The sequence below is a fragment of the Pituophis catenifer genome, unplaced genomic scaffold (genome assembly GCF_029215685.1).
Source record: "Pituophis catenifer annectens isolate HBS135680 unplaced genomic scaffold, rPitCat1.0.hap2 SCAF_1, whole genome shotgun sequence".
Classification (NCBI taxonomy): domain Eukaryota; kingdom Metazoa; phylum Chordata; class Lepidosauria; order Squamata; family Colubridae; genus Pituophis; species Pituophis catenifer.
The window spans coordinates 311,298,416-311,312,995 of record NW_027256881.1 but is presented as its reverse complement, the minus strand read 5'-3'; the positions used below and the strand labels follow the sequence as shown (position 1 = coordinate 311,312,995).

Sequence of the window (14,580 nt, the reverse complement as noted above, 5' to 3'; positions counted from 1 at the left end):
GCCACTTATCTACTCATTGATATAACAGTATGATTGTTCATAGGTAAAAAAGGCTAAGAATGTCAGTAGCCAATAAAATTCCTTGAATAGCCTTTTGCCTGCTATTGTTTTGTAACACAAAGACACACAGGATTTAGAGCATCTTTTGTTTCAATAGCATCCAAATGCTTTGCACATGAAATCCACCCCCCCCCCCCTCAGTGTAATTTCAAATTCCTAATCTTTGCTTTTGCTTCTGTATTTACAGTGGTGAGATGTTAAATTAACTAAAGGATAGATTGATTTAAGATTCATATGTGACAACAGCAGCTTCACATCCCAGTTTAGTTGACATATACACCTAAATTTTGTTGAGAGCCATAGTCTTCTGGTTTTGACTGGGAACATATGTTGTATGCTAGTTCCATGGGACCTAGGATAATTGTGGCTGTCTTTTATGTATGCATAATTTTTTTCTAAATAGCATAAATGTATATCAGTTGTGAAGGTCTACATAATATATAAGTTTGCATTTTGTTTCTAATATCTAGGAAGCAGTTTGCAATTCTTTAGTAAAAAAAACAGTTTAACTTGAAAAATTGTGTGAGGTTTTCAAATTTCTGAGGGAGATGGAATGTAAAGAAATAGGCAATATGGTCAATAAATAAATAATTTTGTGTATGGTTTACACAAAAAGAAAATGGTCATGTTTCCATTATGAAAATCAGGAGAGTCTTAAAAGAAGCTTACTCTTACTCAGACAATCAAAGGCAAAGGAAAAAAGAGTGAGTGCAAAAATTGTGTTCTTGCACAGGTTTCTGTTTGGTTTATTTTTAAAAAATGTGGATACAGTTATGCATTAGCAGTGTTTTCCCACAGATCTTAGATGCAGATGAAAATAAATGAGGAACATACCTTAAATGTGGCAACCCAAGCCTCTTGTGTATGTTTTAAATTTTATTTGGATCTTGTGGTTTGATTTTCTTTGACTGCTCTCGTTTTCTTTTTGTGTGCATATATGTAGTTTATGTGATGAGAGAGGAAGTATAAAAAAAATCTTAGATGTATTTGGTATTCATCAGTGTCTACAGTCTCCAACCCAAGGTTCCCATCTGCAGTAACGATATTTAATCTAGGCCAAGAAACTATTTGTTTCATACTCATTTGCATTGGGGATGATTGCTGGATGACAGGGTAAAAGTAAAAGTGAATTTGATTACTGTTAATTGTTCTATTTTTAAAAATCCATCTTATCTTGCTGTGAAGTGGATTCTTTTAGTAGGTGAAGTAAACTGCTCCAGAGACCTGTGGGGTTTATAGAGGTTTTTTTCTCTGTTTCCCTAATGGCCATACAGGAAAATCAAAGTACCAGAGAGATTGCATGTTCAAAAGCAGACTTAAATTCAAGCCATACTTACTGGCATTCTTCCATGAAAAGCAGAGGGGGTGCACTTTTTGAACATTCTTGATAGCTTCTGATATGGAGAGTCCAGTTCCAAGTTTTGTTTCACTATAGGAAAGACAAAAATGAAAACTCACATTAGTATTGAACCTGGTTCTTCTGTTGTGCTACTTCAAAAATTGGTATAGCATGTAACTGTAATTTAATGATACCTTACGATCTAAAGAATATACTAATATGCAAAATAGATAAAGTGTATTTTATATTCTAATATATCCCCTGTGGTATAAGTCTGTTTTCCATCTACAAGAGAATCCTATTGGTATTTGGGTTTTTTTTCCATTTAACAAGACAGAAAATATTAATAAAATGTTATTTCACATGATTCAGATCTGCTGTATTATATTACCTTGATTTAATATTTTCATATTAATTATGATTCTATTACTGTGTTTATAATATGTATGTGCGTTAAACTAGAGAGCATAAACCTTTGAAAAATGGAAAAAGAATAAAATAACAGTGATGGTGGTGATGATAAGAAAATGCGGTCCTAGTATTAAATATAATTTTCTTAACTGAGCAAACCTATTCTCTATTTTTAATTAATATGCATTGACAGTTTGCTTTCATTTATTTTTTTCTAAACATAATATATATGGACATTAAGGGAAAGGGCAGAATTTTAATTTTTAAATTGAATTATTGTAAAAAACATTTCTTAGCTTTTAAAGCTGGCTTAATAGGACTCCAGTAGATCAAATTCTAAGGCAAATTTTTGCTTGTGATTGGCAAAGTCCAATAACGTTGATCAGGAAGACGAATTATAATCTGGAATTTACTGTTATAATGATATAATTTGGATTTTTGTGATAATGCAATAAAATTTTGCAATATGAACTAGCTTTTGCTCAGTGTCCCCCACCCCCAAATAATTCTGCCTGCCTTCTGTCCTTCACCCAATTTTCCCTTCCATTGGGTTGTCAATATTATATACATATTGAGGATAGATTGCTTCCATTCTCCTAAACAATTTTTTTAAAAATTCTAAAATACTAAGTTTTCTTGAGGATGTTCTCTTCGACAACATGAAGATGAGAGAAGTGTATTGATTGAGGATATCTGAACTGCAAAAATCCAAACAACTGTAAATAACAACAGAGAAATCACTTTCTGTATGCAGTTGTCATCTATTGTGTGTGTGTGTGTGTGTGTGTATTCCTTGTTAAATAGAAATACGACTTGTTTCTCCAGCACTAGAAGCAGTTTTAGTTGTATTTCCTTTAAGCAGCATTGTTGTGCTGTATTTGAACCAGTACTGAATACAAATTCAAAAAATTCAGACCTATGTTGCGGGTAAATTAAGCACATAATGTATTTCAAATGCCTGTAGGGAAAAAAAATGGTGTTTGATAATAATATTACATTACAGGAAAATGTGACAAAAAAGCTTACTGTAAAATATGAGAACTGTAAAAGCAAAACCTGTAACAATTTATTAGTCCCTCTTGCTTCTGTTATTATTCCACCATATCCTGATACTTTGGTTTTCTCCAAAATCTAGAATATTTATAAAAGTTACAATGGGTTTAACCTTGATGTCTCTTAAAAATAATAGCACTACAGAAATGAAACTAGAGAAATCTTAAAGCTTGCCAAAACTATAAGTTTTGCAGTAGGGAAATAATCATTACATTCTCCAATTAGGAGCTAGCTGAAACCAACGTTTCTACAATGAAATATCTCGGCTATTAGGGTACTAAGCAACATTGTCTACATGAACACTTATGTAGATTTTCATATTGCACATTTTTTATCTCTTGTCTCAAAGCATAATTCAAATATGTAATTGTTTTCTTTTCATGGTAAGTGCCACCTATTAAATTGGTATTTATTTATTTCTCTTTAACCCATTCTTAATTCTAAAATTATAGGTGATGCACATAGTTCTTGACTTACAGCCACAATTGGGATCAGAAAAATCATTTTAAGTGGTGCGGTTGTTAAGTGAGGCATCAAATAACCACACCAGTTTTAACACCTTTTTTGCTATGGTTGTTAAGCAAGAAATCACGTGACTATCACTTGCAACCTTGCCTGCTGGCTTCCCATTGACTTTGCTTATTAAGAGCTGCCTCGGAAGGTTTCAGGTGGCAATCACATGGCCTAGGGATGCTGCAACCATCATAAATGTGAGTCAGTTGCCAAGTACCAAGATCATGATCATGGTACTTGGTGCAGAGGTGCCTTGCAGAGGTGCTGTGACAGTTATAAGTGTGTTTATCAGTCACAAGTTACTTATTTCAGCATAACTTTGAATGGTCACTAAGCGAGTGGTTGTAAGCCAAGGACTACCTGCATACCAGAGGTGTCATAATCTTTGACTTTCGTGCCAGTGTTAGATATAGGTAGTCCTTGACTGATACCCACAATCAAGCCCAAAATTTCTATTTCTAAAAGAGACAGTTGTTGAATGAATTTTGCCCCATTTTATGACCTTTCGTGCCACAGTTGCTAAGTGAATCACTGTAGTTATTAACTTAGTAATAGTTAATAACTATGGTTGTTAAGGGAATCTGGATTCCCCATTGACTTTGCTTGTCCATAAATCTCAGTCACCCTGGGATATTGCAGCCATCACAAATATGAGTCAGTTGCCAAGTGTCTGAATTTTGATCACATGACCATGGGGAGGCTGCAATGGTCGTAAGTGTGAAAACAAGTCACAAGTCACTTTTGTTAGTGGCATTGTAGCTTTGAATGGTCAAGGACTATGATCAATGAATGTAAGTCAAGGACTACCTGTACTCTAGGATAGTGTAGTTTTCCTAGTTTGGCACACTCCAGATATGTTGAATTCATCCATCAGTTAGCTCAGCTATTAGGACTATGGGTTGGCAAGGGAGAGGAGTTATAGTTCAGTATATCTGGAGGAGACTAGGTTGGGAAAGGCTGCATTTTTTGCTTTTTCTGCCTCATCTGCAGTTGTTTTGAATAATTTTTCTCATTACTTTTACCTATTAAGAATCACTTTGTCTAACAGAAGAGACTGTAGGCCTGACTGTCTTAGAATTATTTTGGCAACTACTCAAGAGCCCAAGGGATATGACTCAGTGCAGAAGATATTAGCCACCCTCGTATTTAATTGAGGTGTGGTTTGTGCAAAAAACTTGCAAAGCCTTGGTCAGAATAAGTTACATAACATGTTAAGGCCTGTGGCCTTTGTGCAGTCTGGTTTGTTAAATTTTAGAGAGAAGTTAAAAAAGCTGAATGGTATGTGCCTTTTCAAGTTCTGTGAAAATGGCTTCTCAAAGTTCTCCGTCCTATTTGTGGAGAGAATTATCAGTATTTTTTTTTTCCTCAGATGAAAATAAATTACTCTAGCGGGTGCAACGAAAGAGTAATGACAATAACTTGGGTTCTTTCTTTTCAGCGTGGATATTTTTTGCTTCTTTTGAAAATGGAAGAGCAGGAATGATATTGGTAGCCATTTTGTATTAAGGTAATTCTGGGTCTAGGGAACTACAGGGCTATAGAAAAGTATCTATATAACCCTAAATATCTATACAAAAAATTTGGACTGCAAAAATCTTGAACCTCAGTAGATGGCAACAATTCAGAATTCTTTTCTGACATCTAGTGATTGTCTGGATTTTTAAACCCAGATATGATAGCCAAAGAAAATAAGAGTGGGGAAAAATCAGAGTAAAATTGTCTAGTGAGCTTCAAAAACAAATGAGTGTGTGTGTGTGTTTGTATATTTTGAGGGAGGGGGTTAATTGTCACAAAAAAAAGACTTCTGAAAATGTAATCTCAGCCTGTGGCTGTTTTGAAGTGAGACTAGTCCTGATTTGTGATTTCTACAGACAAGTTTTCTCTCTCTGGGAAGCAATTATCCCAGTGAATGTGGGATACATAAAGAATCAACAATACTCATACATTGTAGGTTTGGTGAAACTAAGAACATCAGTAAAAATTGTAACATTATTAAATAGAATAGACATGCATTTTTTCAGCAATTACAAACTTAAATTTTAAAATATTTTAGGAATTCTTCTTTACTCTTCTTATTCTTCTTTATCTCTTTCTTGAAGTATTAAAAGATCATCTATCTATGCATTTTCTAAATGCCAAGCAAAATTATTTATATATATTTAGACATTCCACATCTGCCATTTGCTTTCATTGGCTCGGCAGACAAGTCACTTCCAGATTGCAATGTAGGTGCAATTTCTGTCAGTATCTTATTTTACCTGTTTGTGTAATAATTTGAAATGAGAAGGTGGGAGAGCAAGGAGTAAATAATCTGAAGGTCCAGACTCTGTTTAAAAAATAAAAATCACAAAGGACACATATTTTTTCTTGATGCTGCAGAGCTCAAGTATTTATGCCAAGGATTTAGGGCCCTTCACTTGTGGTTTGGCAACAACTTCACACAAATGTGTTGCCCTGGTAGTCTCTTAGCCATTTAAGATAAATGACAAAATCAAATGCAGTCCATGCAGACTGAAGTGCTGAAAGCAGTGCCAAGGATGAAGTATTTCTATTGGATTCACATCTGTAGCTATCAGATCACCATGCTAGCTATAGTTTTCAGACCGGGACAAATAGATGAAAAACATGAGGAGGATAAATGCTATTTTTAATGAAAAACTAGGCCTTCTAGGCAAATAGGAGGAGGAAATCATAAGTAATAGTTATAGTTTATTTTTTTAATAGTATTTATACAATACTTTTCCTCAACTGTGTCTGAGATGGAATAAATCCAGTAACAATAGTAGTTAATAAAGACATAAAACAATATAACTGTACTGAAACATTGAAACAAATTTAAGCCATTACTAGTAAATTAAATGACTCGTCACTTAAATAGATTAAAAAGAAATCTTTTTTCCCCTTCAGATAGTCTGAAAGGTAGCATCCAGACATCTGTGACCAGGAATGTTTGTTTCTGCTCATACTTAGGCAAGTTCATAAAGAAGGTAATGTGCAGATAATTGGCAAATAAGCTGTTTATAGATAAGAGAAAACAATTGACAACTTTTGCAGAACTTTCAAGTAATATGAGTAATATAATCATAATACCAGGTATCGATTTGCAGCTTAGCAGTCTTTTTGTACCATTTAATGCTTCTTCAAGCATAGTCCAATTTGAAAGAACTTATTATATGATACAATAAATATGCAGGATCCAATCTGAGTCAGTCACTGGGACCAGAGATAACTGACCAAGATTCATCTTCACTGAAGATGGGCTCCAGCCCAAGTCCAAAAGCTCGGAAGACAAAACCTCTGGTCCCAGTGACCGATCCATATTGGCTACTGCAACATTGTCCTAGGACATGTAAATTCACCTTCATTTGTGAGAAGTATGATATAAGCAAGGTTGCCAGATCAGGCTAATTCTGAAATAGTCACAGATAGCAAATTTTAAGTATTTATATATTTAAATACTTGTAGATCCAGGGATCCTTTACTATTAAATGGCAGTCCCAAGACACATATATTTTATGAACAGGTTCCACAACATGTTCACAGTATGTTCCACAGATTGTATTCCAATATTTAGATAAGGGTTTCTGCTAATCATAGCAGATTGATATCTTATCTGGATTCAGTCTCTTCCTTCATGCAGTCCTTTATTGAACACAAGCAGTTTTCAAAGTCAAATGGTTAAGGTGATGACCTGGAAACTAAAAGACAGTGAGTTCTACTCCTACCTTACTCCTGAAAGCTAGCTTTGAGTCATTCACTCTCTCTCAGCCCAACTCGCATCACAAGGTTGTTGTGGGAAAAATAGGAGGAAGAAAGAGTATTAGACATTCACCAATCAAGGCACTTTCTCAGTTGAAAATTATAATTTAAATAATTTTGGGTGATTTCTGAAATAAAATTGATAGCTCTTTGAATCCTTGAGTGGGAGCAAAGGTATTGAGTAGAAAATTGCTGTAGAAGGGAAATCTCTCTACATTTTCTTTCCTCATATCCCAATATCTTGTTGTGATTTGACAGTATTAATAGTATGAATGAAAATAGTGAATAGTTTAGGTGTTTTTTAATGATGCATTTTGTTATTTGTTTTGTTGTATTCCCATTTTTTTCAAAGATTTGTAATTTGGGAGGTACATACTAGTGTAGATAGGCATTGTATTTAAATAGTTGGAAATGACAAACACGCAGTTTGTAATTTTTTTAACTCCTTTGTCTATAAAATTCACGTGAAATAAATTGCCAGACTATTATACTTGTAAGCTTATTACACAAACTGCAGTTGATTACTACAATAAGTATATTGATTCAAGAGCATCAGGTAATTGTTGGTGGCAGCCAAATACTTAGTTATTGAAAAATGGATACAGCAGCCTGAGTTCTAACTAAAAGTTAACTTCATGCAATATGTGTCTGTGTTATGCTTTTATTTAATTGCTTAAGTCATTCTGATGACTGCCAAGAGAGCAAGAGGGAAAGCATTTCCAACATACCAGAAACAGAGACTAAATACAGTTCTAAATAACAGATGATTTTTAGATATGTGTGTATGTGTTTTAAATGAATAATACAATTTGAGAGTACAATGCTTCTTTCCAGCTATTAGCAACAAAGAAAGGTTATATTCTGTATAAACTTAACATGGGAAATATAATGCAGAAATGAAACATGTAGAATGCATTGTTGGCTGCAGCTCAAGTAGCAACGAAGCCACAATGGGCCATAAATGCTTTATTCTGGGAGCTTGATTCCTGGCACTTGTATGAAGTTGCTTCAGTTATGAGTTGTGGCACTTTGTGTTAGTGTGCTGGGCCTGGTTCAGTAGTAACTTGGCAAGCAGCTCCCCCCCTTTTTTTTTTCTTCTCTTGGCGAGTTGGATTAGGATGGCCATAAACCGTAATCCCCTTTCAATCTGATTCCTAAACACATGCCCTATAGCTCTGGCAATGTCCCCCGGTGCTCTTCCCTAATGCCTATAGGATCTCATACATTGTCCTCTCCTATCACTCTTCCATTTTTGGTTTCTTCATAAGAGCAGGAATGTTGCTGAGAACTCTTACAGGGTTATTATGACAGATTATTTCCTGCGTACAAATCTGTTTTATCAGAAGTGGTGTTTTTGACTTGGTAAATTATGGTCAGAGCAGCTCTTGAGAGTGGGCAAAAATACACAAACTATCAAGAAGATTTTAGCAACTCACAGTTATTTAGTACACTATTGGAAAATGTCTGTCTAAATATAACTTTTTTGTATCACTATTTTGGTTTTTAGGACAAACAAAACAACAGTATTAATTTATATTTGTACGGAACAACTGGCATGTTCTTTTTAAAGCACATTTCTTTTGCTGCTTGGCGCTTCCAGAAATAAATCACACATTTTCGGAGACTGACAGAAGTTTGTTAGGATGCTGGCCATTTTGCTACATGATACATAGCTAAACACTACCTGTAATCTTTTTGTTTATACTATGGAGGGATTAAAAAAGAAAAAGGAAGAAGAAAACCCAATAAACAGCTAAAAATCTAGTCACAGATAGATTAAGATGCTAATGACTCTATAGAGGTAGTCCTCAAATTGAGACTGTAATGGAGCCTGCCCATTGTGCTCATAAATTGTAATGGTAAGAAAACATGACCGACCTGATTTTATGACTTTTTGTGGTGGTTCTTAAGCAAACATGGTAGTTGTAAGTGTGAATGCCACAGTCAAGTGAACACTGTGGTTATTAAGAGAATCCATGGTTTTGCTGTGGTGCAGTTTTGCCAAAAACCAGAAGTGTTAGTTTTATGCAAATTTGTTGTAAAGCGTAGTGATGTGACTGCAGAATCTTGCAAATGGCTGTAAAAGTGACTATGTTGCCAAGTGCCAGAAATGTGGTTACATAACATAAGGCCATTTTTTCAGGTCAGTCATAACTTTGAACAGTTGTTAAGCGACCAGTTGTATATCAAGGACTGCATATCTATCAATGTCTCAAGAGTTACTGAGGAAGAAGAAAAATAATACCAAAATAATTGCTTATGTATTTATATTTATATTCTCTTCCAAAGGCAAAGAAAATATTTCCTAAGTGAACATACAGATAAAAAGAAAAACAAAAAAAATCCCACAGACAAACCAAATAAAATAAGGATGCTCAAAATTTATCATCTACATCAGAGATTCTCTAAGTATGCTTTTCATAGTCAAGTTTTGTCTTTGGTATTATGACTGCAGCCTTTATTCATTCACTTGTTTATATAGTTATTCTACTACTATACTAAATCCCATCCCATGTATCTTGATGGTTTACAGATAAATAGTGCTAACACATTTGGCATTTAAAAGAAAGAGGGAAAGAATCAGTCATTTATCTTTCTCATAGGAAAGGCCTTAGTGGAGAGAGAAGCCTTTCTACTGACTACCATCTCTTTCTGCCCTGTGAGTTGTGCAATGGGCAGAAGGAATAACCTTGAGAAACAGGAGGAACACCCATAACCAGGGCAGTGACTAGATAAAACAAATCTGAGTCCAGGCTAGAGGTGTAAACTAAGAAAGCATATCAGAAAGAACTCTCCCTAGTTCTCAGGATGATAAAGATAGAGAACTGCATTCAGACTTGCAAGATTCTTTAGTATAACCTTACAATACAAGTAGTATTTGCATGGATGTTTTCCTAGTTTGGTCTACCTTGAAAAGCTGACATCATTGCGCAATCTCAATGCACTTCCTCCTCCCTCCTGTTATCTTCCTGAAAACAAGGGAGCATCTTTTCTGAGATGCTTATTCACATTACAGTTACAGGCCCGGGCTCAGTTTTTTCCCCCTAACAGTTAACTTGGTTGTGGCTTTTTATCCAATTCCTCAAGGTTATTCTTCCTTCCCTTAAAGTTTGTTAAGCAAATATGTATTGTAGGTCATGCCAGCCCTACATTGCTCCTGTTCTCCATCTCTGCTTTCAAACATCGGTACCACTGACAGATTTTTCTATTGTTTTTTCCTCAGGGCCGTCCAGGCCTGCAAAGCTGCCGGCGGCCTCCATAACTGCCTCCTCCCACCCTCATGCATCAGTGATCGCACCGCCACCTCTCCGTGCTCTAACCTCAGTCCCGCCCTGCCTGAGCCTGTCCTGCTGTGGTGCGCGCGCAATCTCAGTTGGCGGGTCTCAGAGTGAGACATCAGGCACATTTGGATGTCATTGTCAGTTGTCAGGTAACAGAAACATTTTATTTTTGCTCTCTGAAGATCATCTGCCAACATGATATATCTCTGGAAGCATCAGGTCCATTTGGATGTAAGGACAGAGCTAAAGCACTAGAAATCTTCCTTATCATTGCTGAGACAGGAATTAAAACCAGTTTGGTCTTGTTTTGCCGGGGGTGTGGGCTAGTTGATCTCAGATGTTGCCACCAACACTGGGACTGATGGTTTGTTTATACTGCATTGTGATCAAATGTCTGAGAATCCTCATACAAATGTGATACTCTGATATCAAGATTTCATCTCTCTGGGCTGTTTATGCTAAACTTAATTGGATAACAGTTAGCATCTGAAGTCTTTCTTCCTGATGATTTGTGTTCTTCAGATCTCATTGGAACATGGCATACTTGTGGTCTGTACACTTTCCCTCCACTGCTATAAAAGCCTCTCATTAATTTTGTCTTTGTTCCATCACTGACTTGTATGGAAAGCAATGAAAGGAAACCAATCTTTATGGAAAAGACTTTGTAAATATTGAATACCACTGAAAAAGTTGTCCACTAATTTTACCCAGATTTGGCCAACATCCAAAGGAAGTTCAATGGGAGAAGTTCAATAGTTGGTGAATTGGAGTCCCTATCTTAGGATACAGTGAAGCAAAACAAGTATATCTCTATGAAGTGCATAATTTAACAATGATATCCACTGCTCCAGCATTTGATGACTGCTGGCTTTCATGACTACTAATTAGAAGGGCTATAAGCAAGGTCTATGCAGAGGTAACACGTTTTTGAATAATAACTGCTGGGAGAAACGAGATGTTGCCCTCAAGTTTGATTGGGCATAGTGGGAACCAGAATATTAAATGAATCGCTAGGCTCATCTTTAGCCCTTAAATAGTAAAGGAAAAATCATTGTGAAAGAGAAATTATTCTTCTAAAATTTCATTGAAGTTTGTCAAATCTTTGATTATGCTGTAAAGGAAGTTTGAATAATGCCTTTTTGAGAGGTTCTCGTTTTCTTCTTGTAATATATTAAGGCTACCATTAATAAGAAAATCCTTTCAGAAGATCAGGATTTGACTTACTTCTACTACAAATATTCATAATATAAGCAACAAAAGCATACTATCAGTGATTTACAACTTTTATATGATCTAATAAAGAGATGGACCTTAAAAAGAAAAAAAGTAACAATTTTATATGGAGAAATAAAGGTAAAGAATAAAGAATAAAAGGAAAAGCAAAAAGGTGAGAAATGGACCAAGCAAGAATGAATGAAATATAAGTATTTGCAATAAACAATGAATTCTACACATTAGAATTCTACACTTGTACAGTTTTACATAAATGTAAGTTGAAGGGATTTCTTTCATGTTCTAACACTCTTTCATACCACTGTAGCTCTATTCATTTATTGCAGCAAGTTAGCCACACATATTGTCTAAGGCTCATGATGCTTATTATTGCAATTGTACATTTTTATTTCTTTGGCAAAGACTGATTTGTGAGACATAAAAGTCCTTGCCCTAAAAGACTTATAATATAAAATATAAAATATATTTTTCTCAGTAGGCCTTTTACATGAAAAAATATTGGTTTTTCTTTTGAGAAGTGGTAACCTTTAGATATTGTTTAGTATGTTTGAATTGTCTGATGCATGTTACCAAATAACCATGATATACTGCTAGTGTGGATGATGTTAGCTTGAATAAATGTGAGAATTTTTTTCTTGTAGACTTGGCTGGTTTAAAAGTTAAGATAAAGCAAGGTGTCTAGTTCTAGGCCACATATAGCTTAGTTATTACTTTCCAAGGTTAATATTCATTTATTGGTTTCTTATGACCTGAATGCATCCTTGTAATATTCATAAGACCTTCATAAAGGAAATAGTAACCTAATTTTTCCATATTTTTATATGTGAATAAATGATGCTGTCATAGCATTTTAGAAAAACAATCCATATTCAGTGAAAGGGATTACATAGGGGAAGTAGTTTGATAAAAGATTTAAAGTACACTTTAGGTTTTAAATACAGGAAATTTGTTTTATTTTAATTTCTGTAACCTGCACCTTCCCACATCCAACAAAACATGTAAAATAACATAATTAAAAAAAATATACTGACAATATAAAATAGTGCATTAAAAAGAGAACAAGAATTTAACACAGAATCTGAAGGATGTTAAAATAAATTTTTTAGAAAAGGTAAAGACTTGAAGCATAGGTAGAATACAATGAAGAAGATAATTTTTTGGGCTTCAAAGTTCTAAAAATAAGTCTTAAAGTCTGATGCCACCAAACATTCTCCGGAAAACAAAGATATGGACAGGAATGTCACAATAATTAATTTTAAAAGTTGGTAGGCTTACATTTGACTTACAAGTAACTTGCCTTGTTCCAAAGCATTAAGGCCTTGAAAAGTAATAATTAATATCTTGTGATTCTTTTAAAAACAGTCAACAAGTTGATACAATAAATATTCCATAACAAATATGGATGTCTTCCACTAAAAGGATCCATTTTAGAGAGTCTCATCTAGATGGGAAGACAGAGGCTTGTTTGCATGTGCAAGATCGCAAAGTGAGAAAATGAATGTAATAACAAAAGGTCAGTGACAAACACTGATTACATATCCTCAACTCTAGCATTTATTTGAATGATGTGCTTGGTTTATTTGAATGAGGAGTTTTGCAGTTAACATTGCTAATATTTTCCCAGTGTATGTTTGCTTCTAACGCAATTTACTTAGCGCAATATAAATATAAACCCATATAGAAAATGTGGCAGGCAAATACTATTATATCCGCATACTTCCTTTGTGATAAAGAGATATCAATAATAGTGATAACAAAGAAAGCTAAGACTACTGTAGATAAGAAAAAGTAAAGTACCCAGAAAGAGTATTGCACCTTTGTATATTCACTCCTATATTGTTGGACACCTACCTTTTGGACTGATCTTAAATGAAAAAGCTATGCCAATTTAAATTCTGGGACAATCTGATACTATGGCATCTCAACCTGAGATAATATTTTAGCATATACTGTGTTTATAAAAGCAGTCATTACAGTTTTATTTATTGTCTATTTGTTAAATCTATATGCCACTAATTTGCTTCTAATACAGTCATATAAGCTGCTTTATCACTGTTCTAAAGACTATTTGTTCTGAAAAAATACTTAATTTCAAGTCAAGTTTTGAGTACACATGTAATCAAGCATTGCATTCAAAGTAAGACGGATATTTTCAGGCACAATGGAAAGTACATAGAGTCCTTGACTATTGGCTTTTTAGCAGTTGGTGCATCACCTAGCTGTAGTTCTGTTTTAGATTGGATACTGCAACTTTATCCTGGGAAACGTATATTCATCTTTATCCATGGTGATATTTTTCTACAAAGGTAGTTAGCACTTATGCTAGACTTCATGACTGATGAAAGTCCATTACATCTTAGTGCTCTTAATGGTTAAAAGTAAAATTCTCTAGGGGAATTTTTTAGTGGCTTTGCAATAAAGGTGATAAGAAATTAAATTTCCATGTATCATTATTAAAGTTTTATCTAAGAGAACAAAGAATTATCTTCATCTACCATCGTCTTTTTCATCCTCTCTACTTTTACTCCATATTCAATATATCAAGTCCCCTTCCATAGCTTTCACTTTTATGCCATCAACTGTGACAAAGTTTAAAATCATAAGCTTACCTTTATTTATGCACAGCTTCATAGCATCCATGTACACATACCTAAACAGTCCACACCCTTTTGTGCTACACAAAATAGTCATTTCAGTCCTAGAATCTAAAAAAGCACACTATTCCCTAGTAGTAGCATTTTTTTCATTAATACATGAAAGAACTGTCCTTCTGCTATTACTACTGCTGTTAGCTTTTCTTGAAGGAAAAGTGTGTGTATCTGTGCTTGGAGAAATATTCTAGGTTTTTAGGCCATTTACTTCGTCACATTTCTTATTATAGTATTATATACAAAAAGTGTACATATCTATTTTTGGTACTCTTGTCCCATT

The 14,580-nt window shown here is 34.5% G+C and overlaps 1 protein-coding gene across 5 annotated transcripts in view; it reads left to right on the top strand.

Annotated features, from left to right (window-relative positions):
- Positions 1-14,580, top strand: part of BCL11B (BCL11 transcription factor B) — a 169,498-nt gene that overhangs the window by 75,436 nt on the left and 79,482 nt on the right. For 3 of the 5 annotated variants that reach the window (XM_070931549.1, XM_070931550.1, XM_070931548.1), the window contains exon 3: positions 10,359-10,565. The exons of the other annotated variants lie outside the window; for them this stretch is intronic. In XM_070931549.1, the coding sequence (XP_070787650.1) occupies positions 10,359-10,565 (207 nt within the window). The remainder of the gene's footprint in view (positions 1-10,358; positions 10,566-14,580) is intronic. 5 annotated transcript variants of the gene reach the window in all.